At 37.5% G+C, this 24913-nt stretch overlaps 2 protein-coding genes and 1 long non-coding RNA gene across 7 annotated transcripts in view; 1 reads left to right on the top strand and 2 right to left on the bottom strand.

The window, feature by feature from the left end:
* The window catches only part of LOC116293544 (uncharacterized), a 42511-nt gene extending 36978 nt beyond the window's left edge, over positions 1-5533 (top strand). The window contains exon 7 of the long non-coding RNA XR_004196824.2: positions 5473-5533. This is a non-coding gene — a long non-coding RNA (uncharacterized LOC116293544). The remainder of the gene's footprint in view (positions 1-5472) is intronic.
* Positions 563-9157, bottom strand: LOC148911420 (uncharacterized). 2 transcript variants are annotated; one of them, XM_089030101.1, is made up of 5 exons: positions 9071-9157; positions 5944-6036; positions 5455-5646; positions 4849-5022; positions 563-4055 (listed from the first exon to the last, which is right to left on the bottom strand). In XM_089030101.1, exons 1-5 carry the CDS (start codon positions 9138-9140, stop codon positions 1762-1764), a joined length of 2823 nt encoding a protein of 940 aa, XP_088886227.1. In that variant the 5' UTR covers positions 9141-9157; the 3' UTR covers positions 563-1761. The 2 variants fall into 2 exon arrangements, with proteins under 2 accessions (XP_088886227.1, XP_088886228.1); XM_089030102.1 differs by having other exon boundaries at positions 5953-6036.
* A 1104-nt stretch (positions 9158-10261) lies between these two features.
* LOC116293536 (uncharacterized) lies at positions 10262-22427 on the bottom strand. 4 transcript variants are annotated; one of them, XM_089029641.1, is made up of 12 exons: positions 22367-22427; positions 21680-21759; positions 20202-20261; positions 19102-19221; positions 18471-18995; positions 17550-17750; positions 16553-16672; positions 13707-14017; positions 12691-13261; positions 12465-12521; positions 11432-11550; positions 10262-10616 (listed from the first exon to the last, which is right to left on the bottom strand). In XM_089029641.1, the coding sequence occupies exons 2-11, from the start codon at positions 21744-21746 to the stop codon at positions 11438-11440; spliced, it is 2145 nt and encodes a 714-aa protein (XP_088885767.1). In that variant the 5' UTR covers positions 21747-21759; positions 22367-22427; the 3' UTR covers positions 10262-10616; positions 11432-11437. The 4 variants fall into 4 exon arrangements, with proteins under 4 accessions (XP_088885767.1, XP_088885769.1, XP_088885768.1 ...); XM_089029643.1 differs by lacking the exon at positions 16553-16672; XM_089029642.1 differs by lacking the exon at positions 19102-19221.
* Between the last annotated feature and the right edge of the window lie 2486 nt (positions 22428-24913).

Genomic DNA, 24913 nt, shown 5'->3' with positions numbered 1-24913 from the left:
ATTTTCGAATTTGACACCCACAGAAATGCAATTCTTAAAGCATTTCAAACAGTTGTAATATTATGTCATAGTTATGCCAATTCTGCCGTACACTTTGCGGACTTTGAAAATAGAACTTTGCATGATTACTCAAAATGGCGGACAAGGAAGCACACGGAGTGATCAACAGCATGAAAACGAGGCGTTTTGTGGATTGCATGCTGGACTTATAGTCTGTGGGCTCAACGATGAATTAATTGACGTTTCAAATATTATTTGTCACCAATCATTTCCCTTTTGCACATTCCACTCCCCCACCCCCCAACCCCGCCTCGCCCCCCCAAAAAAACATTACAGATAACAACTTAACAACAACATAACTGCTCAGAAAAGGGAGGTGAAAATCCACCTAATTAACCCCCCCACCCCTGGATCCGCCCCTGCATACAAGCTCAGAGTTCACTATAAAAACGTATTAAATACTCTGGCACTCCAGACCAACCATCAACACGCCTAGTACCAAAGTACCAAATTTCCTTTTTGCTGCAGATAACATTTTTATTATATATCTTCATTGGTTGGTTCAAGTAATTGGCAAACCTTTGGGAAATATCATTAGTAATTCTGCTTAGAGTGCAAACCATATGTCTGTAAAACAGTACTAACCAATTAGTACAACATAGCACCAATGAAACAATTGACAACAAAAGAAATAGATGTGTTTAGTGCTATTTAGTTTTTGTAATATTTCACGAGCATTGTTTGTATACCACTGTACCAGTATTCAACTTTGCATTATATTTTGTTTATTTGAGCTCTAACATAGAGAAAAGAGTATCGTGTTTTCACAAATTATTAGAAACTAACTTTAGCTGGCATAATTTCTTTTTCACAGTTCCTCTGCCATAATGAATAAATTATGATGATTAACATCGAAACGAGACGAACGGTAAGTCATATATTTACGAGCTAAACTAAACCCCTGAACAAAAAAAAATTGAAAGGAAAGCAAAAATCTTTTTATAAACATCCACCGAGACGATAGAAGACAACGCAATTTCTCTTAATCCATAAAACAAGAAACAACTCACCGTTCGTCTCGTTCTCTTGTTAAGTGACAAAATTTGAATAATATTTATTAAACTATAAATAAGTAAAAGATAAAATTAGGTGCGGTAGTACAGCAGAAATTTTGTACCACATGCATCGTCCTGCAACATGTTTTTGCCTTCATAAATTGCAGACCAAAATGTCGCTCGTATTTCTGGAAGATATACATTTTTCTTTTTTTGCAAAGAGTAGAGATAGCTTCTACCACGTACAAGAAATAAATCTATTCCAACTTGATTGGTAACACGAAAAAAATTTACTCCACACTTTGACTTTTGCTAGAAAGGTTGCATGAATTTGATGACCACATTACTAAATCCGCTTTTTCTCTCTTAAAACTCGCCTTAGAGTTTCCAAAGATCTTGTTGATAATCCAAAGCAATTTTTTTTAAACCAGTCCACAATTTAAGCCCCGCGAAAACTTCATTCAAATATCATTAAGGCATATATTACTAAAGCTAAGACCATGTGGGATTGCCATTTTTTCTTTTCTTTTAGCTAAAAGGCCTTTTTTCTTTGATTTTTAAATTCTAAATTCTATATATTCATGCACGTGCTTTAAGGCTGATACATTTCAGCTGGAAAGTCGATTGAAATAGTTTATTCTGATTATTATTGCAACGATTAAGCAAACAGCTTTATTTGAATATAGTCTTTGGAGCTTCTTTCTTCTTAGCCACTGTATCCATGACTGGCATAGAAATTCTTTAAGTAAGTATTATATGATTCTGCTAGTTCTCTTGCTTCTTGTGCAATACGTCTCTGAGCCTCGTAAGGATCCGCGGGGACCACAGGTTCTCCAGGTGGTTGCACGGTCATGTATTCATACAAATGTGCCGACGGGTCGTCTTCTTTCTTTTCTTCATTTTCTTTGGTCTTGCTGCTGTCTTCACTTTGTTTTGTTTTCTCACTTGTCGATTGGTCTTGTTGCTGTTGGTAAGGATCTGAATAACTGGAAGAACTGCTGTACGGATTGGAGCTGCTGTAAGTGTTGGAACTGCTATTAGGATCGGAGCTGCTGTAAGTGTTGGAAGTGCTGTTAGGATCGGAGCTGCTGTAAGTGTTGGAAGTGCTGTTAGGATCGGAGCTGCTGTAAGTGTTGGAACTGCTGTTAGGATCGGAGCTGCTATAAGAGTTGGAACTGCTATTAGGATCGGAGCTGCTGTAAGTGTTGGAACTGCTATTAGGATTGGAGCTGCTGTAAGTGTTGGAACTGCTATTAGGATCGGAGCTGCTGTAAGTGCTGGAACTGCTGTAAGTGTTGGAATTACTATATGAGCTAGAACTGCTGTTAGGATCAGAGCTTGTATAAGAGTTTGAACTGCTATTAGGATCGGAGCTGCTATAGGAGTTGGAACTGCTGTACGGTTTAGCTGCTTGGTTGTTGCTGACATTTACTGGTTGTACAAGCTGCGATGTGTTTATGGCTGCAGAAGGAGCTGCACCTACTGTCTGGTTGTTAACTGCAGCACCTGTAGCGCCGGTCTGAGGAAGGAATGTGTTTCCCTGGACCCTTGGAGCCGTTGTTGTATTCACTGGAATCAGCGGAGGAAGAGTAAAAACTGGCCAGTTTATTGCTGAAGCATTTTGTCCAGAAACTGGTGGTACCATAGTCGTATTTACAGGAGGTGCAGTCATATTGGGCCAAACAACTGGAGGCTTCGTTGGAGCGGTTGCGTTTGGCCAGACAAAGGTGCTGGCAGTAGTTTTTGTGGACTGAGTTGGGGCTGTAATATTTGGCCATACAAATGGAGGTGGCATAGTTGTGGGTATAATATTTGGAAAACCAAATGAACCATTGTTTAGCATCTGTGGGGCAGTCACGTTGTTCCAATATGGTGGCATAGGTGTAAAGTTTTGTGTTGGAATTGAGACGTTCATTCCTCCATGCTGATTAGTCGAGTTCATTGGTTCTCTATACGATATTCTACCATACGGGGACCATGGTTGTTGCTGGGCAACTACTTTGGCAGATGCATCCAATTGTCCTTGTTTTTGTAGGGTTTGAAGTAAAGTCACATTGGCAGGTATGTCGGAAGGACTTGACAAACCTTTAGAGGAGCTCTTCCAGTCATTTGTTAAAGGTGGCTGGACATTTGAAAGAACTGCATCCGAAAGTGTTTTCCCGTTTCCAGTCGGTTTTGGAGTCGTAACTTGGCTTTCATTTGCTTTAGGAGCTGTAGTAGGCATTGCTGTCGTACCCTGAATCCCAATCCCTTGACCAGAGGTAGTAGGCTTCACTGTAGTGACTGGACTTCCGGTCACTTGACTAGTTGTTACCGGTTTTGTGGTCGCAACTTTACCAGAGACTTTTGTCGTCAAGGTAACCTGGGGCACAGTAACCTTAGAAGGAAGAATTTGTCCACCACTTCCTTGAACATTTCCTCCAGTTACAATCTGAGATGATACCATTGTCACCTGCGTGCTTCTAGTTGGCACTATCGCAGCAGTGTAGGACGTAACTATAGCTTGTGACATCGCGACAGCATTATTAGCATTTTGACAATTTACGTTTCCAACATTTACAACATTAGCGACTTTCGGTATGATTGGTCGTGGGCTCAAGTATTGACTGGGAATGATGTACGATTGCTTGGCTTTTGGAAGGAACCCTCCATTTGCAAGTGCCACGGTGACAGTTTGACCTCCAGCTTTAGAAAGCATATTGTACACACGCTTCTTAAATCCAATTTTTTTCCAGATTGATGATACTCGTTCTTGTATGGCTGAGTAAGGAAGGATTCCCTCTTTGTTTTGAGGAGTATCTGCCCACTGTTTGAGAAGGCTGGGATCAAGCGGAGGCATAGGATGATGGTCTGGTGTGACACTATTTACAGTGAGAGATGGTAAAATTTTGGGGATGTGATTAGCTGTTCCTGTTGCCAGAGAAGATGTTGTGTGACTAGTCACGTCGTCCTGAAATTTACCGTTCACTGGATGAAATTTCTTTTTTGTTTTCCTTTCGTCTGTCAAAAAGATTTTATCAAAGTATGTTATTAAAACAAAATGATGAGATTATAAATAGACAGAAGCTCTGGTTTTCCTGCCTCCTACAATCTGTGAGTTAATCGGGCCCTGATTTACATATCTAGATCAGCCCACAGGCTGTTTCAGTGTTTGATCTGTGGGCTAGCCGTGCCCTGACTTAAAAACTAAAAAGGTAAAGCTAAAATTTTACTTTAATAACGCGGGGAGTGCTTGCCCAAATCTCTCTAACCAGGAGCTAATGCATAATGCGCTCGAGGGTGCGTCGTTTACCCCCTCAGACTATCAGTGCTCCACATTACGGGTTCTTAAAGCTAAAGCTATACGAAACAGAGAGAAGTTGAAACAAACGTAAAGATCCTGAGGGTCGAACCATTGGCCACTAACTCTGAAGGTCGCGTGCTAACCAACTGAGCTACGCCTGAGCTAAGCAACGAGGTTATTTCAGGGTTCGATAAGAATAGTCCCTTTCACAGTTCCCAGAGCAATCTTGAAAAGGTAGCCGTACCTTTGCATCGTAGCGAGACAAACGGTGAGCTTTCAATGAGACCTTTTTTAATTAACACCTTGAACAATTATTCACGTGTCTCGCTAACATTGCAAGCTCACCGTTCCTCTCGCTTCAATGCAAAGGCAGGGCTACCTTTCAAGATGGCGCAGGGAACTGTAAAGTGGAATATTGGATTTTAGAAATCAACCAATCTCTGTGATAAAAGACAACCCTCATAGTGAGGGCTTTCTTTTATTCAAAGCATTCCAGTCTACAAAACCTACCCACGCACGACCCCCATACACCATCGCGGTCGAAGTTAGCAGTGACAGCACACCATGGTTTGTTATGGTTCTGATACGTGCATGTATAGTACAAAACACCGTTGTACTTGAATGGGAAGTTGCAACAAGAGGAATTGGCATTTCCACCGATGGTTCTCACTCCACATTTGTCACCTAAAGAAGACAAAGACGAATCGTTAAAAGTATTTTGACATTGCCATGATGGTTATAGAGCAGATTACTTTGGGTGTAATGTTTTTCCATTTCAGACCATGTGTCATTCTCTTGAGAATAAGATTCTTTTTTAAGTCGCATCCATATTCATGTGTCTTCTCATGTACAACCGATAAACAAAGAAATGAAACTCATGCCACAACTAAAGGGGTCTTCTACATTTGTTGCCTCAGAGCTGATCTAAGGCTGAACACGGCTAACTCATAGAGGGGATTGGGATTTAGTTTCTAGGGTTTTGAAGAGGGAGGAAATCGATTCAAGGAAGAGACCTTTTGAAAATTCGGTTTTTCGAGTGTCACTTTTCATATCCTTAGATGTTAATGCTTTGGACATTTTTTGTTTGTTCTGTCTTTTAATATTAAAATTAATTACCGTTTCGTTCTGTTATAGGGGGACATTCCGGACAACACTTCCACTTCCTCTTTATTGTTCTTTCGCAATTCAAATCCGGGCATTCAAGTTTGCTGCACGTGACCTCGCCGTTGATACAGTGACATTCTGGGATACAAGGACCAGGAGACCACACTTCTCCGTGCTTCCTAAGAATTCCACCATGTTTGCATCCTATAGTTAAGGTAAGAAATTTATGATGAAGAGAGCCATTGAGCTACGGTCAGTGATTTATTATATAAAGATTTATCCCGCACCATTGGAAATCTGTTTTTGTTGATTGATTGATTGATTGATTGATTGATTGATTGATTGATTTAAAGGTGAACTCATAGTCTTGTCGCTGGAATAGACGCCAATATACGTGTGACATACCTCGGTAGCTCTGCCTCTTGCAAACTTTCATGCAACTGTTGCAAACAGCGCCTAAGATTAAGTCTTAGTATTAATCCTCATTACATCATGACCTACCCTTTTTACCTTTGTTCACGTGGTCTGGGATGTCAAAAACCAAAGACCGATGTGCGCCGCTAATGTGGTTCTTTTTGTATAGATGATATCGCTCTGGAAAATGAAGATGAAATTGGGAAATACAATAGATTAGGTCTTGTAGAAAGCATTGTGATATAAATCCTCATTCTCTTATGAAAAAGGCGTTCGGACCCTGGGCCTAGAATATTATTTAAATTTTTGGTCGTAAAAGAGAAATGATCTGTCCATTAGATTACGTAAAATAAATATGGTCGTATAGAAGAGGTCGTCGTCTGACATTGAGATCAATAAATAAGAATTGTCATTACAGAGCGGTACTCGAACCTCGCGATAAATAATTGAGAATGTTCGTATATGAGAAGTCCGTAGACCCTAAGTTTATTTACAATAAACGCCGTAAAAAAGAAGCAATCGCATTTTGAGATTAGTAAATAAAGATGATCGTATAATTTCGGGTCCGAAGACCCTAAAGTTATTTACAATAAGAATGGTCGTGTAAGACAGGTACGAAAACCCTAAGATTATTAGCAATGATCGTCGTAAAAGACAAGTAAGAGCACCCTGGGATTATTAAATGACAGTGGTCGTATGAGAGAGACCCTGAGGTACACGTAGGTGTTCTGACCCTAAGAGAAACAAATAACGATTTTCAAGTATGAAAAAGTGAACATAAATAAGAACCACAGTCGTATTTTTGGGGTGCATCCACATAAATTAAAATCCCATGACATATAAATAACAATGAAACAGCCGCCATGTTGGTTGATCAACATAAATTTACATGTGAGTTGAGCGTTGTGTGCATAGAACATTGAATGCAGTGGAAGTGTGTGAGAGTGGAAGTGTGTGTGATATATATGTTATTTACCGGCCTGGAGGTCCGGATAGGGAAAAGCTGCCCGAGGTCTTGAATATATGTTTTCCGTTTTCAAGACCGAGGGCACAACCGAGGGACCGACTACTGGACGGTAAATAACTTGTTTATTTTTTTTCCCGTATTTTTTTACTTGTTTTTGTAATCGTTTTGTTTTGTTGTTTAGCGGCAAAGGATACCGGACCGCGAGCGCGGGCAGATACTGACAAAATACCGCCCGCTCAAACAGCCAATCAGAACGAACGATTTTTTAGGATAGCGGACCGGAAAAAAATTATTATTTTTATCTAACATAATAGATTCTAATCGAGGAATGCTTCGTAATCGTCGACCACAGACAACCCAATCTCTTGTTCTGTTGTGTTGTATTATTTGAATATAAACGGTAATATTTCGTAGCTTGTAAAGTTAGTACTTTTAAGAATAAAAAAGACTTTCCTTGATAGCTTGTTCTATCTTTTGATGTTTTGCTGATTTTGAAGCCAGTTTGGTGCGTTTTTAAAAAGTTATCATCCTCCTAGATTGGGCTGCCTGTGCGTCGACCAACATGGCGGCCATGACGTAACATGTAACCCGAGAATTTCATTGAATATATTTCGCCATTAAGTCATTTAAAGATTAAAAGATAATAGAATATAACATACATGTGATTTTAAACAACTAAAGTATAATGCATTCAGAATATCCGTTCCAGATGTAGGCTGGCAAGGTAATAAATAATAATAATTTACACTACAAAGTATTAGGTTTCTAGAAACCAAAAGGCTTTCGAGGCAGAAACCTCCCTCGGAGGATAAATTTTACCGCTTATAAATTCAAATTAGCTATAAGACAAGCACATGAAGACATAGAAATATTGATAAGTTATGCGAGGTCGGAAATTATTTTTTCCGAATTTAATTCCAAGGGTCTTTTGACCGGAATAACCTCGTTCCCAAGCACTGTAACTTATCTATATTTCTATATCTTCATGTATTTCATAAGTGCTACGCGGTCCACATATTCTCATCTGTATAAGACAAACACGTTAAAATTTTGTATAAATTATGTATCGTTATATAAATAGGAAAAGACGATCTTTTCAAAAGAGATAAGGAAATAGTATTAGTGATATAATTAGGCAAAGAGCTCCATTTTTTTTGGTCCATTATACAAGATGGTAAACTGTCCGATATTAGTATAAGAGTATAAAAATACTGATAGAAGCACAGGGAGCCCGGCTTGGTGATGCTAACTCGGTAAAACGATCACGTTTCATATGTTGATGACATTACATAACAATCGTAACTCAATACCCCCATATACAAACGGTCACTACTAATGGAACACCAGTGTTCGTAACGCGTAACTTAATACCGTGATAAATTCAAATTCAAATACGTAACGCACGCGTTAAGAAGAGAGAAAGGAGGCATCTAACACTATTGCATTACAAGTTCTATTACGTAGTGACCGTTTGTAATAGGGGTGTATTGAGTTACGATTATTATGTAATGTCATCAATATATGAAACGTGATCGTTTTACCGATTTAGCATCACCAAGCCGGGCTCCCTGTGATAGAAGTGGTCAGATTGACAAATAAGATGGTCGTAAGAAAGAGGTTGTCGAATCCAAGAAGAATAGGGTTTATTCAGTCTTCTCATTTGATAAAAACAAATAGATAGGCCGTGACGAATGATGATCAAACTATCAAATCTTAGCGGGTCTAGCATTGTGACCTGCTGTTTTACTGGTGGCTAAGTCATTGGCCGTTTAGGAAACACCACCCAGAGCTCTTACGAGTAAAAATAAAAACCATCAAAAATTTGAACTAAATTTACTTATCTTGGCTATGTTTGGCTTAACACCAATTTTAAAATCTTCAACCTCGAAAGAAGGTCATGAAATTTTGAAATGATTTTTAATGTGTCTTTTAGCATCACGAAAACGAATAATTTACAAACATTTTATTTTTGTTATTTCACCTTTGTAAGCAAAATAAAGATGTTTTTGCTAAAAATATTGTAAAAATAATGGGTAGAGTGATTTAAGTGTTATTTGTTTTTGACGAGAAGAAGTATATTTGAAGATTTAGAGAAAAAAAGGACTGTTTACGGAGCATTTGGTTGCGTTTTACAGAAGCTAATGATATTGTTTAACTTCTCATCTCGTACCAGTACCATAAAAACATATCTTTATGTTTTTACAAGAAAATATAAACAAATAATATTGATTTTGTTTGCTTACTTACCATGTTTGTGAAACTTTCGTCCATTTGCTACAAATGAAAGGCACAACACAACAAAAACACCGAGCAACATTTTGAGAAAATCTGTAGAAGAACTGAATCGTTGGAAATATTTGATATCTTAGCAAATCCCGATCATCCATAAAACCACGTGACACTTGAAGGGTAGATTAATTTGCTATGAATTATTGAGAAGTTGCAGTTCTTAAAATACTCGTATTAACTCGTATTAACACTAAGTTTTTACCATGATTTTACCATCTTTATCATCTATTTACAGTTTACATTTTCACTGCTTCACTTCTTTGCACTAAATCCATAAAATAATCGTCAAAATTCTTTAATTTTTCTTTGCGATATTAATTAAATGGTTGAGCTCGACCAGTTTTATGATATGCGGAAAGCAGTCAATTGTAAAGTTAATAGACCAGTTTCGAATTCCAAGTTACCGCTGTGTTCCTTGATTACAGACTCATTTGCACAGGGTTAGCCTCGTATCAGTGTTTAAATATTCACAAATACCAACGGTAAAGTAAAGAATGCACAACTTCAACAATACAAACACTTTGAAGCTTGACGGACCTTGACTGCAACACGTGAATATTCTGCACAAACTCGAGGCTAACCCTGTGCAAATGAGTCTGTAATCAAGAAACACAGCGGTAATTTGGAATTCGAAACGGGTCTATTTGAAAACTTCCACTCTCGAATAGAGCAGTTTCCTTGAGTTGAATTTTGGGATATAGAAATGCAAGATATGGAAAATGCAAACCAAGTTGTGCATCTGGAATCCAAGATATGGAATCAAGAATCCAAGATCTGCAATGTGGAATCCGCGATATACAATCTGGAATCCAAGATATGGAAACTGAATCCTAGATGTGCATCTGGAATCCAGGGTGTGCAATCTAGAATCCATGAAGTACAATCTGGAATCCATGAAGTACAATCTGGAATCCAAGATGTGCAATCTGGAATCCAAGATGTGCAATCTAGAACTTATGATGTAAAATCTTTAATCCATGAAGTACAATCTGGAATCCAAGAAGTGAAATCTGGAATCCAAGATCTGCAATGTGGAATCCGCGATATACAATCTGGAATCTAGAATCCAAGATGTGCATCTGGAATCCATAAAAAAAAATTCCTTCGTCGAAACCCTTTTATCATGGCCCGGACATTTTCATCAAATACTACCATCAAATACAATTTTTTATTAGAACTAAACAAGAGAAGAAAGGATATTGGAGTTACAATATGTACTTAAATAGATACTTATCCGTCTATATGACACACAATAAAACAAAAAAAACTAAAATGCCGGATCAAAAGAAAATGAAAAAAATTAACTACCGAAAAGTCTATTAGAGCACTCAACAAAATCAAAGTAAGCTATTCGGCTTGGATTATATTACTGCAAATTTCCTTCCTTTACATATTTTTGGAGTTTGCTTTCCATCGTCTTGTTAAGGCTCTTAAGAATTGACAGGTTCATCACATAGTCTAGCCTTTGTTTCTGCTAAAAGCTTTTATTTATTGCAATTACGATCTGAAATTTACAAAAAAATGATAATTAGCTCATTGTGTTCACTGTGTACTTGTCAGTACATTCGAGTAGATTGGCTATATTGATGATGATGATATACTGAAGACTATGACAATGATCGTGGTAGTGATCATGATGGTAATGATGATGGTCGCGATAATGATATTTGATAGTAATAATGATGATAATGACAGTGTTGTTGGTTTGGTTGCCACAATGATGATGGTGGCCATGATGATAAAGGTGATAGTGGTGATGATAATTGTGATGGACATGATGATAATGGTGATGATGGTGGTAGTGGCAGTGATAATGATGATGATGATGGTGATGATATTGGTGGTTGTGGTTGTGCATGGTCGTGGTAATGAGGAGGTTGGTGTTGATTTTCAATGTGATGATGATGGTGGTGGTAGTGGTGATGTCATGATGATGATGGTGATGATGATGATGATACTGATGGTGTGATGACTATAATGATGGTGATGATATTGATGGTTGTATTTGTTGTAGTTGTGCATGGTCGTGGTAATGAGGATGATGGTTAATGCGATTATGATGCTGGTAGTGTTGATGTCATGATGGTGATGATCTTGATAATGGTTGTAGTTGTGCATGGTTGTGGTAATGAGGATGATGGTTAAATTGATGATGATGATGCTGGTAGTGATGATGTCATGATGATGATGATATTGTTAATGGTTGTTTTGGTGGTCATGGTGACGAAGAGGTATAGGATGACGACGTTTCCTAGTATACATATTTTTCTCTGCATGGAGCTATGAATCAAAGAAAGTCTGTTCGCAAATCATTCGCACCTTAAATTAACAAAGCTTGCACTTGCTCTTGCAGTGATTCTGGAGCCAAGTTTGATTGCACATTGTATCGGTATATGAAGCACAGATGGCATCATCAGAGCATGCTTGAGCTGCAGTGTCTGTGCCAACAATAAAACAAATATCATATAACAGATCAAACAATGTATAAAGTATAGAATAATTTATCATTCGTCAAATTTCTGAAAAAAATCAGCTACAGGAAAGACGCATGCTCAGTGACAAAGCATACGACTGGTATCCGGAAGGTCATGGGTTTGATACCTATTTGGGACAATGATTTTTCTCAGAGTTCTCCTTTCAGCTAGTGACAAAAGTAAAATTATTCTATGCTTATTTCCTAGCTTATAAATAAAATAATATTAAGAGAGAATTCTTTTCGTATTCAAGCAGTGAGCGCCAAAAACTATTTTCTCGAAGAAAGGCTGTTGTACAAGGCTAAAATCTCGTTATTCAGAAAGTCTAACTTGTTTGGAAGTGGAGATAACCGATGAAAGTGGAATCAAAGTGTTAACACAAGGCTAGAATTTTATTCGAAAATAAGGTTTAGGCCTTCATTTGCTGATTTTCCATATGTTTTCTATAAAAAAGCCTGACAAAGCATTCTAACACAAATGCAACAAAACATCTTTGGACAATTGAAAATACCGCTTCAAACAGCCATTTTATCATAGTACATCAGTTTCTAACTGTTAAAAAAAGGTTTTGAGAGTGTTAACCAAAAACAAAAATTGGGATCAAAACTCATACAAAAGTCTAGTTTTTGGCGCTTTTTGCCATTATTGCTTGTTATTGAAAGTCTTTAAGGTCTTTTCTCCGCCCTCCACAAAGAGCAACTTCTAAATTCTAATTGGATATATCGGTGACTTATTAAGTGGGTTGCAGGCTATCTGCCACCATAATGTGGTAAATCCAATTTCATATAGATCCTCAATATCACACGCAGAATCATAGAATTTGCCATCGCGAAAATCATATATTAATACCCTAAAATATATATATATATAAAACTCACAAGTCTGTTGTGCTGGGTAAGCGGCGGCTTGGGCCGTGGCAGGAGCTGAAGTTGGAGCTAAAAATAAGAATACATTTTTGAAATTGTGGTCATACTTCTCAAACCTTTTGACACTTTTGTTCGAAAAAAAATAAAGTATAAAATGTAAATCTGATTTTTTGGAGGTGGGCGTTTGCCACCCTCACCCTTCGCCCCTCCCACACTAATTTTATATTGTCTGTTGTACCTGGTGTTGCCGCTGCATATGACTGGGTTGCCTGTGGCTGAGCAGATTGTGATTGAGCTTGATCCTGAGTAGCCTGGGTTTGAGTAGCCTCAGGTTGTGCGGCTTGAGTCTGAGAAGCCTGGGCCTGAGTATCTTGATACGACTGTGCAGGCTGAGCAGCCTGGCTCTGGGTGGCCTGGTTCTGGGTATCTTGGTACGTCTGTGTTTGGGAGTACTGGCTTTGGGTATTTTGAGCTGGCTGTGTTTCTTGGGTCTGAGCAGCTGGTTGTTGAGCTGGTACTGCAGCAGCTGGTGCGGGAGTCGTAGTCCAGTTATAGTTACCCTGTGCGGTGGCATTAGCCGCGGTGGTCTCGGCAGGAGTAGTTTGAGTTGGTGTGGCATCTTGGGATTGCTGCGTCTTGTCTGCTTGTAATTCAGCCTCAGCTTGGCTCAAATCAGCTTGTCCTCCGACAACGTTAAGAGATTCGTGTTTGTTTCCTTCGATCACTTCAACTTTTGGTTCGTCGCTGTATTTGGTTCCTTTTGGTGGGACATCAATTTCGATGTTTTCAATCATTGGTTTGGTGACTCTCTGTATTAAGACACAAAAATTAGTGCTCAAAATAACACTTGACTTAGACTTAAGACGTCCTCAAAGTGCGATATCCTCCTCGTGCTCCACCCTCGACGCCAACGACCAGTTAGCGAGTGTGTTCGACAGCTAGCGCAAACTTAACCTAACTCTAACAATTTCACAGCATTTTATGTTACACGAAAGTTCATCTTTTAAAAGATTTTATTCAGTAAGGAGAGAAAAAAGCGGTAAAACTGACTTAATCCAAAATCTGACCACAAAGTATGAAAGAGGTACTACTTTTCAAAGGTGAGCTAAGATTTATTCACTTTTTTTCACATTTTGACGATTTTATTTCAAGAGGTCTTTAAGGATCGCCGTACATTTTTTTAGCTCAGCTTCGTTGAGCTACCTGTGTTGTATTGATAAACATAACACTCAAGAGACGAAAAGATTGACTAACCTGCTTCAAGATGACAAGAGGTTTAACATCAGAACCAGGACTAGCATTGGGTGGCATGATAAGAATCTCTTGAGTCTGTGGTATTCCATCCTTCAACTTAGGCACAACATGAAGGGTATACTTTGCTCTTTCTGCCTTTTGTCCAGGCTCTGGGGCGACTAGTTCTGACTCCATCTTGGGTGATTCGTCCTTGAGCTCGGTTATTTTGGTTGGGTAAACCTTGTTGCCAAATTGGGTCTGTTGCTGTTGTTGGTCATTGGTGATAGAAGCATCTTGCTGGGTTGAGTTGAGTTGCATGGGCTGGTCCTCGGCTATTTTTAAAATACGAGCAAATGTAACTACACAAGTCTAATCGTTATTAGCCATTCCGATGAAGAGGAAAAACTGGGTCGAGTTCGTATTGTAGTGCATTGTGCGACTTTTAGGGGGGTGGGGGTGGGGGCGAAATGGGATCTGCCATTTTAAAAAGATGTCCCCTAAAACATTACCAAATTACACTGCAATGCAAACTCGACCCTGGTTTTAATTTTCGTCCTATTGATGGCTTTCAAAGCCACCATGTTGGATGAATTGAACAACAGATTCGTCATTAGTCTCTTGTTATATCATCCAACATGGCCGCCTTGTCTTTTGTTATTTCATTCTCTTGGGAATGATTGAAAACCAGCAATTGTTCCTCAACCTCGAAAGGTCTAATAGCCTGTTCAGTGTTCTTACAACAACAAGAATCTTTTTTACACTTTTGTCTTCAAAAGAGGTTCTGAACGATAACATGATTGTATTATGGTGTCATGTACTACCACTACCAGAATGCCTTGCACACTTTCAGCTCAGTTTGTAACCCCCACTTGTCCTGTTATTGTCATGAGGGGAATAAAATTTATAAATTAAACCAAATGCATGCAGCATTCTGATAGTAGTTGTAAAATTAGATGACGCCATCATGCGAACGGCTTATTGAATTAAAAATAAACTAATAAATATTATTTCTAAATAAAATTTGAGCTTCTTTAAATTAGTTATGATGATAAACTATCCTTTCATTTAGTCGGTTTCCTCAACTACGTTACTCGGCTTCATAGAATTTTCATTCTTGAAATTTCTCTGTGATACGCTTTTTATGCAAACATTACTTTCGCGGAGAAAACCGGAGCACCCGGAGAAAAAGAAAAATAAAGGGAGAGACCTAACAATCACTTCTTGTAAACACTTTAATAGGACGAAACTATGGAACTCGCTACCAAAACACTGTAAAATGAATGATGCAAGCCTTTCCAAATTTAAGGAACTTGCGACCACCCATTTTGCTTCCAAAATGGAACATTACTTACCACCTTAAAGTCTTTTGAATTTGAATTTTGATAAATTTTGATATGTTTTTCTTTTCATTATTGTTTTTTTCCTCGTCAATTTTAATGTTAATCATGTTTGTACTGTATGTAAATTGTATGGAGAGGGAATATCAATTGGGACGTAAGTTCTGTTTTCTTCGCCAGTCACAAAATTTTTGTCTCAAGTTTTATGAAATGTATTTGTTTATATTGTGACATATAAACTAAACTAAACTAAGCTAAAACAGCTTTAGTTGCAAATGGTAATTTGACAAAACGTTTCAAGTAGAATTGCAGTTGATAAAATATAGTTTCATAGGACGAAAACATAAGAAATCGAAAATATTATTTTCAAAGCCCAAGCAAATTTTAACTTTCGGCTCATGTCATTGTTATTGTATCGTAATGGTCCCCTTCACAATTCCCTGCGTCATCTTGAAAGGTAGCCGTGCCTTTGCATCGAAGCGAGACGAACGGTGAGCTTGCAATGATAGAGACATGTGAAAAATTGTCCAAGGTGTCAAAAAACTATCATTGCCAGCTCACCGTTCGTCTCGCTTCGATGCAAAGGCACGGCTACCTTTCAAGATGGCGCAGGGAACTGTGAATGGAACTATTTGAAAGGTCATATTATTAGTATGTCGTAGTGTAAAATAATATTTCGACTACATTAGCTATAGTGCGAGTCATTGTAGCTATTAGTGTTTTAGCAGCATGTTTATATAGATATTTGTTGAATGTTTTTAATATTAATAGTATTAATATTAATTATGTAAATAAATAAATAAATATTAATATATATATAATATTAGTATTAATCAAAATACTTTTATCATTAATTAGTAATTAGCAATATATTAGTATATATTTTATATTTATTAGTATTAATTTGTAATAGCGCTATTGGTTCATCTGTTTCATCATTATTACTATTATTTATTATTATTTATTTATTATTGTTATTATTATTATTATTTATTTATTAGTGTTATTATTATTGAGTATTATTATGATTATTACCATTGTTATCATTATCATTAGTATGTTGACCACAGGGAACCCGCGTACTACAAGACTCGTCATTCATAGGTCTCCTATCACATGATTGGCTGTTTTTAATCCAATCAATGCATTTAGTAACTTCCATGTTTCGTGCTGGAATGTCAAATCCATTTCAAGGTCACTTGAGTTATTAACACTCGAAAATTGGAAATATGGACCGGCTCCGAAATTGCTTTTGAATGATCACTCACGATGTCATTCAATAGGTCGTTTGCACAATGGCGTCATTCTACTACTACTACCAAAATGCTTTGCAAATTTCCTTCCTTATACAAATTTTGTTCAGTTAATTAGCACAATTGGTGTGTAAGGGATTCTGGTAGATATAGTTAATGACGCCATAATGAAAAGGTCAAAAAAAAATTCAAATCTTCCGAGCGGTTAATGTAAAATAACTCTAGCGCGGGGTCCCTGTGGTGCTAGTCATGTAAGTTAAGTAAATGTTTTTCATACGTCTACACAGGTTGCATCGCTTTGGGCAGTAGAGTTGAAGCCAGGAATCGTTACAAGAAGAATGAAGGACTCCACAACTGGGAAACCTATCGTCACAGTATACCATAAAGGTCTGGTTCACTGAGAAAACATGCATTATCGTCAGTATTAATTTATCATTAACAGTCATCGATAGACCCCTCATTAATAGACGTCAAAGCAGCTCAATTTGGAGGACAAAACAAAAGAATTTCAATCTCCCGAGAATTGGAAACCTTTTGTTATGTCATCTAAATTGAGTTGCATAAACCCCTTTACCTTGGGCGTAATATTTTCTCATTTCAGACCACATGTCATTCCCTAGAGTATGATTTCTTTGTTTAACTGTTGCGCATGAGAAGAAACATGAATATGGATACAGCTCAAACGAAGAATCTTATCCTCAAGGGAATGACACGTGGTCTGGAATGGAAAAACATTACACTCAAGGTAAAGAGGTTTATTATTATAGAGTTTGTATTGTCAAGTCAAGAGTCCTTTGTAAATCAAATCAAGTAGGACAGGAAACGGTTTGATGATTAGCGTGCGTCGAGTTCTGGATGTTTGTGGATGGAAGTTTGAGAGAGCTTTCATGGCTCAGTATGTGAGCATTGTTTTTTTTCACCCTCGCTTGCTTTTTTGTCATTTCTCTCTCTGTTTTGCCTTTGACCCCTTCGTTTTTCTTTCTTTCTTTCCTAATTTTATTCCTTTCTTTATTCCCTTCATATTTTCTTTCTTTTCATTTATCCATTTTTTCCTTCCTTTGTTTCTTTCTTTTATTTTCATTTTTTTTTCTTGCATTTTTTTTTTCATTCTTGCGTTTCCTTTCGCGTTGTTTCTTTCTTCCTTTCTATTCTCCCATTTTTTCTATTCCCCCCTTAATTCTTTTTTTTTTTTTTTCTTTCTTTCTATCCTTTCTGTTTATCACGCTTTCATTTTCCCATAGCTAGGAAGTACTCCCTGTATGTCAGCGTCTCACCTTGTGGTGCATTGGGTCCCTTGTAGTTACATTCCTGGCCAGGAGGGCATGGTACTTTTACAGGAGCATAATTAAAGCTTTGAATAGGGTTATCGTCTTGTTTTTTTGGTGCATCATTTTGTGCAGAAGTAAGAGTGTAACTGGGCTTGTTCTGCTTTTTTTCGTCAACAAGAGCAACGTAAACATCTTTGCCTTGATTAGCTAGTAACAACACATTGTGATCAACATGATACATTAAGCTCTAACCCGACAAAGCCCCTTTTAAAACGACCGAACGGCTTTCACATGGCAAAATCTTTCAGCACCAGGCAAATCCCGGGCAAAAATCGTTACTAAAGCTACCAACCGGCTTCCACTGAAGCAAAACCTTCTTTATGCGACCTACCGACTGTTAACAAAACCTATCTAAACCAACCTATTATTGGATAAATCTTTATCGAACAACAGTAAGACTTCCAGTACTACATAGTTCGGTGACCACATTTGATAGTCACCTTAGGCGACTGTGCTGCAATTTTACAAGAATTCCTTCCAGTGACGGAAGAAGAAAAAACTATGACCGCCATCTTGGTTGACATAACAAAAGAAACCAAGACCAAATCTTTTGTTCAAGTCAACCAACATGGCGTCTATGACGTCACATGCACAAGGACAAAAGACATGGCCGCCATGTTGGTTGACATAACAAAAGTAACCAAAACCAAATCTTTTGTTCAAGTCAACCAACATGGCGGCTATGACGTCACAAGGACAAAGACATGGCCGCCATGTTGGTTGCCATAACAGATGAAACCAAGACCAGTTTTTATTGTTCAAGCCAACCAACATGACAATTATGACGTCATTGCACCTCTAGAATGCGACCGGTCACCTGTCTATTGTTAAGTGCGTGTTTCATAAACCTGAGGGATCGATTCATACCTCGTTCAAGTGCACTGTTTGGAAGCTTGATTGTAGTTGTATCGTCATTAGCTTGGGTACCAGTTGAAGCAGCAGCAACAGGTTGTTGATTCTGATATGTGTTCTGTTCAGGAGAGGCGGCCTGTGGCTGGAATGCATTCTGGGCCGCAGGATAAGCAGACGCTGTTTGAGCGGAGCTTGAGGAAGCAACGTTGTCGTTCTGTGCAGGCGCAGCTTGATAAGAAGACTGGTCAGCGGCAGGTGCAGCAGCTGCAGCTTGTTGGCTATTTTGTGTGTCGGCTTGATTGGAGGTCTGGTCAGCGGGTTTTAAGGGGGGTTGTGGTTTGCTCCAGTCCATTTGGATGGGATGTTTATCAGTGAACTGGAAATTCCATTTGTTGTAACCGCCGACATAGTCGAAGAGTGTCTGGGTGGTCGTTGGAGGGTAGGTTGGATTAGCTGCTCTACGTACGACATGCTTCTTTGCCGCAGCCTTGTGTTTGTTGTAATACACTACCATTGGCAGCTTTATCATCTTGCGCTGACCTTAAGAATTAAAAAAAAGTAATATATTTTCCGTCGCATATGTGGGACAGGATTGCTCCTTGTCGCAAGTTGGAGTTTTGAATGTCAACGTCTGTCTCACACTTACCACAAAGTCCACAAAGGGATTTGCAGTTGGTCTTCACGAAAAAGGTTGCACAGTCCAATTGTGAGTATTTTATGCAGTATGTGTGGTCAGTGCAGTCGTCTTTATTTGTCAGGTCGAATGCTGAGTAGAAAAAAGGTAAAGTTCGTCTACACAAATTCGTTTGTTAGAAGTTGAAGATGTACGTATGGAGATGTAGTGTACTAGTTCGAGTAATGTTAGGTCGTTTTGTTTTTTTTTTTGTTTTTTTGTTTTGTTTTGTTTTTTTTTTTGTTTGTTTTGTTTTGTTTTGTTTTTGGCTTTTTTTCGGTTTTTTTTTTTTTTTTTTTTTTTGTATGGTGTTGATTTGCATTGTTTTATTGTGGTAGTTTTTTTATTGTTGTGCTGTGCCGTGCTGTGGTGTGCTTGGTTTTGCTGCTGCACACTCACCACAATGACCACAAAGGGATTTACAGTTGTTCTTCACAAAAGAGGCAGCGCAGTCCAAGTGTGAGTATTTTATGCAGTATGAGTGGTCAATGCATTCGTCTTTATCTTTTAGGTCGAATGCTGATTGAAAAAATAGTTAAAGTACGTGTACACAAGAATGATGGAAAATATCCCTTTCTTGTAAGTATGGAAGATGTAGTGTCGGTCGAGTAATGATGTTAGGCCTCGGTCGTTTGTTTAGGTACAGTGTTATGTTGCGTTAGTGTTTATTGTCCTCAGTGTGCTGTGCTGTGCTGTGCTGTGCTGTGCTGTGCTGTGCTGTGCTGTGCTGTGCTGTGCTGTGCTGTGCTGTGCTGTGCTGTGCTGTGCTGTGCTGTGCTGTGCTATGCTGTGCTGTGCTGTATTACTGTGCTGTACTGTGCCATGCTGTGCGTTTTTATTTTGTTTGTTTGTTTGTTGTTGTTGTTTTTGTTTTGTTTTGTTTTTGTTTTGTTTTTTTGCGCTGAGCTTTTTTGTTCTTTGCTTTGCTTTACTTTTTCAAGAGTCGTGCTGTGTTTTACTCTTCTTTGCTATGGCGTGCGATGCTGTGCTTTGCTGTGCTCTTGCCTTGATATCTAAACTCTTTCCTCTGTCTTTTACCCTAAAATACACCTTAACACTCTATCCGTCTTTACCTTCCATTGCCCTCTTGGCCTTGTGATGATGATGTCCTACATGTTTTACTTTCTTGATAACTACAATTAAAAGATATATATTTATCGTCTCGGAATGCTTTTTCGAAGCCAAGTAATTGGTTTGACACTTCACCAAACAAAATATAAACTTTATTTATTTTACGTCGAACCAGGGAGCGATTGCTCAGTCTCTAGAGCCACTGGCTCATATATTTTAAAAGCATTCGACACCAGATCAAATTAAAATGTATTTTACGGAGGGAGAAAAATTTGCTGAGAAAGACCCTTTGAGCACAGGAGCCAACCAGCAAACAACTTTACTCAAATATTTATTTACTCACAAATTCCAATATTTAAGCATTTTCAAGCCAGAAATATTTTTTAAAATATGCTTGGGTTTGCGTTTCAATGTTGACTTCAACCAAACGCGAGAAATGTTACTGGTGACCAATGCTTTTTGAAATATTTAGAATTGAAACATTGCCTTAAAACTAAAAAAAAATCGATCGATGTTGTCCACGTCTTCGTATTTAAAACTCACTAGAACTTCCATAACAAGTTTTGTTAAAAAAATTGTGGGTCGACCATTTTGAAATTCGAATAAAAGAATAGTCGTAAAACATTTCAATTTTGAAGTTTTATTTTTTTCGATAATATTTGTATGAATATGAAATCCTCGCTCGACGAGTTGTATTACAACAACCCGCAAGTGAAAAACGAAAAAGCTGCAAGAGAAATCCAATATTTTCATTTTATTTAGTTTGATGTTAGAGTGATATTTTTGTTTCTTGGCTAGAGTGAACTTTCAAACGCGCCTTCTCCCTTTGTGGTTGATAATTAGTACAAGAATCGACTATTTCAATTCCATTCCTCATTCAAATTTTTCAAGTAATTTGAGAGTCGTAAAGACACAGTTACTACAGTTCAGTTGGACTTTAGTTTTTCAATGAAAAATGAATCCCCCATTCATCTTATTAAGTGTTGATGTTATTACTACTAGAATCCTCTTTGAATTTGTTCAAATATTTTAAGTTCCTTTGGGAGTTCACAAGATAATGACGTAAATGATGCCAATAAAATGAACTACGAAAAGGACCCTGGTAGTATTCATATCAAGACGTCGATAAACGAAGGAAAAATTTGCAAATTTTACGGTTTAGAGATAATAGATATAGAATATATTACTCTTAACGGTAGGACAACTCGAGCGAGATATTTGGACGGGTACCATGACTCGAGTTCATTATTTATTGATTACAAAATTACTCCATCATTTATGTGATCCTGATCGCTTGGAAGTTTCGTAAGAGATTCCTCGCTAATTCTTTGAATTGGACTGTCAATTAGTCCAAGAAAGAAATTCAATTAACTAGATATCCCTTCTTGATTAAAAGACTATTAAAAGGTTATTCAATTTGAAGAGTTTTGAAAGTGTGAGAGTAGTGAAGGAGTAAACGAACTGTGTTATACAACGGTACCTTTGGCGTACGTAAAGCAGACTTGTAGGACGAGCAATATGGTGATAACTCCAATTACAATACGCATCTTGCTTCTTCTTCTTCAAACGTTGAAAACAGAGAAAAATATAAGAGAGAAAGAAAGCAGACTTAATTTAGTAGGCCTATAGTTTATCAATATCCTTTATGAATTCCCAATAACGCCACCCTCATTGCTTGTATCGTAAACCAGCAACTTCAACAGTCTGTAGTCTTGGCAAAAATAAAAATGTATGAATCCAAAATCTTATATATTATAGACTCTATTCATAAGAGGAATAAATGTACTTTTATGGAAATATAGTCCTTCGCCTTTTCTTGCTATCACATAAAACAAAACCTTATTCAATTTTAGCCGCGAAAAGATCAATCAAAGCAAAACGTAGGAATTCAAATCATTTGAATAAATGTAACGTCTCGTTTGTGAAAACACTGCTTGAGACAAATGATAAAATAAAATATGAAATCCTAAAATATCAAAGTTCTAAATTGACAACCATTTCTGGCCAAAAAATTCAAATTCGTTCATTTTTTCTTCAGTGAACATTATGACAAATTCAAATCTATTTTCTTAAAAGTGACATTACAAAAGCAACATTCAAGTCGTTTGAAAAAGAAAGAATTATTGGTTTAAAATGTCGTGATTTTGATAAAAATCTTTTAGCTTACCTTACTTTTCCGTCGATCAGGTCCGACGAGCAAAGTATCACCTAAAAATGGGTTGTTTTGGATTCTGCAAATATGATCAAATCGACAACAAAATGTTATTGCCCTTAATGAGAAAGATCACGACCCACAATGCTTAGAAAGCGTGTAATCGATGACGTCATACCGAACCAGGATGGCGGGAAAAAAATTGAAAAGAAATTATTTTGACGGCATCGATTCAGAGATAAAAAGATAAACGAATAGGGGTTTTAATGCTTCAGTTTTGATTTAATTTTCGGTCATTTCAAGTTTAGTCTAAAAACGGTTTTCTCTCTTTCTTTTTTTTTTTTTTTTTCTTGTCTTTTTTTCCGCCAATCAAAAATACAAACAAACACTAACCGCATGAGAAGACACATGAATCAAATAAAAAGTCTTATTCCCAAGAAAATGACTTTCCATGGGAAGAGTAAAAAACGTCTGCGCATGCTCCAAGTCCGTATACAAATTAAATTAGTCAAAACGACTTCATGCTATTGTAAAAATATGTAAATTTGGCTTTCGAACATGCCTGATAAAACTCCCATTTCGAGTTGACCTTTGCTCAGTCTTAGCCTTGATTGTTTACGAATGTGTTCGTTTTTGTTTTTCTTTTTTTTATTAAGGTCCATTGTATAGTAAGGAATGTACGCACTACGGTACAATACAAGTTGATTAGGAATCCAGAGGTTTTAGTTGAGTGGCTGAATATTTTAACACAACTGAGGCTAACGCTGAGCAAAAGAGAACTCGAAGCTGGAGTACTTGGACTTCACAAAATGCCAAAACTTATAATTAGTGTCCATGCTTGAAACGTAAGGCTAATGCTCTCATACTGTGTTTGTTAATACAATATCTTGGTGTCACAAAAGTATACTCGCGAATTTTCAAGTGTTGTATGCTTCGAATAGTTCTTTTCTCACAAAACTCTTCTAAGTTCTGAGAAAACGTGCTTAAATACACTCATGCGCACATGTTTTTCTCCAGTGTTCTTTGCTATAGTTTCTCTCCCCGAATGACGAAATGTTTCAGACCACATATCATTCCCTAGAGTATCATTTCTTTGTTAAATGGTTGCGCATGAGAAAACACGTGAATATGGTTAGATGTTTACACAGTCTGAAAAGTTCATGTAAAATTAATGTAAAAGATACAGTAAATCAAGATGCGGATAAATTGTAGTTTTACAATTGTAGTTTTGTGTGAATTTTTAAGATGTCTGTGATAACAATTTAAAATAGACTAGTAGTAAATTCCATTTACGCGAGAGGCATAATGTCTTAGACCACATGCTATTTCCTACTTAGAGAATCATTTCTTTGTTTAACGGTTGCGCATGAGAAGACACATGAATATGGGAACAACTGCAGAATCATATTCTCAAGAGAATGACACGTGGTCTGGAATGGGAAAACATTACTCCTAAGCTTAAGAAATCAGCTTTTTTTAAGCCTTACTCTAAAGGAGGGTGGGTCAATTTGTTCATTCTGCGGATTATATCTTTTACAGCTAATGGTTGCGACCAACTTGCAGGTAGAACGCTACGGCTTCATTGGGTAAGATGCACAGCTATTTGAAAAAAAGTTGACGAATCTTTTTGTTACCAAGCTTGAGATGTATTATATTCATATGTAATTGAAAGTAATAGCAAGGGTAACTACATTTTAAAATTTCCCCGGAAAGAAAGAGAGGTTGGCGTATACTCCGACGCCATAAGCGGAGGGACTCTTACTCTGACATTTCGAGGCTTGAGGGAACATTTAAGCACTTATAGTACACTCAACAAAATTACTCGACTCTGATTGGTCGAGAGGAGTACAATTATAGCGTTAATTGTACTCCGTAAGAGTAACGAATTAAGTCGCTATGGCAACACGGCCAAAACAATGTCAAAACAATTATTTTCTACCATTTTGTACTTAAAAAGCATAAATAAAATTTTAAAGCCGAAAGAACTAATCTTTTTTATGCATTTCAGTTGCACGATGGACTGGAAATCGGCCGCCAAATAGACAAGGATAAACGCGTCGCTTCGCATTTTTTACTGAAATTTTGTTGAGTGAACTATAAACAAAAAATCGCAAGATCTTCTCGTACAATTTGGAATTAATAGACACTCGTAATGTTTTGAAAGTTCTTTAATTGTACTCGCCTAAAGGCTCGTGCAATTACAAGAACTTTCAAAACATTACTCGTGTCTATTAATTTCCAAATTGTACTCGAGATCGTGCAATTTCCTATACTAATTACCCTAAAAGTCATGCAAGTGCCTTGTAATATGATTACCGAGCAAGGTAAACCAAAATATAGTTCATTTTGGCAACCTGGAGTCGCTAGGAAGACTGGTAACGAGTGGAACGCGTGCCGAATCATGGGGCTGTTTCAGGAAACGTCATTATTAATATAGGAGAAACCTTTGCAAACTACCTTCTCATACTCATTAATAATTCATGAGTAAACCAGCCAATCAATGGGCTATTTTTGGGTCACATGAAGCTACATGAAACCTGGTAAAGTGCTGTGAAAGGAATG

The sequence above is a fragment of the Actinia tenebrosa genome, unplaced genomic scaffold (genome assembly GCF_029948245.1).
Source record: "Actinia tenebrosa isolate PJP-AT-01 unplaced genomic scaffold, QUT_ActTen_1.0 PGA_scaffold14__42_contigs__length_11649687, whole genome shotgun sequence".
NCBI lineage: Eukaryota > Metazoa > Cnidaria > Anthozoa > Actiniaria > Actiniidae > Actinia > Actinia tenebrosa.
This window is presented reverse-complemented; position numbering and strand designations above follow the sequence as displayed.

Bases quoted from the DNA above. Each gene is read 5' to 3' on its own strand.
- LOC116293536 (XM_089029641.1), bottom strand. From the start codon at position 21,746: ATGCGTATTGTAATTGGAGTTATCACCATATTGCTCGTCCTACAAGTC. The intron at 17,751-18,470 runs GTATGAATCGAT...TGTTGTTACTAG, and splicing joins AAACAGTGCACTTGAACGAG to CTAATCAAGGCAAAGATGTT. The intron at 14,018-16,552 runs GTATGAAAAACA...TTTTAAAAATAG, and splicing joins GCGATGCAACCTGTGTAGAC to CCGAGGACCAGCCCATGCAA.
- LOC148911420 (XM_089030101.1), bottom strand. From the start codon at position 9,140: ATGTTGCTCGGTGTTTTTGTTGTGTTGTGCCTTTCATTTGTAGCAAAT. The intron at 6,037-9,070 runs GTAAGTAAGCAA...TTCATTTTCCAG, and splicing joins ACGAAAGTTTCACAAACATG to AGCGATATCATCTATACAAA. The intron at 5,023-5,454 runs GTAATTAATTTT...TGTCTTCTTTAG, and splicing joins CCCTATAACAGAACGAAACG to GTGACAAATGTGGAGTGAGA.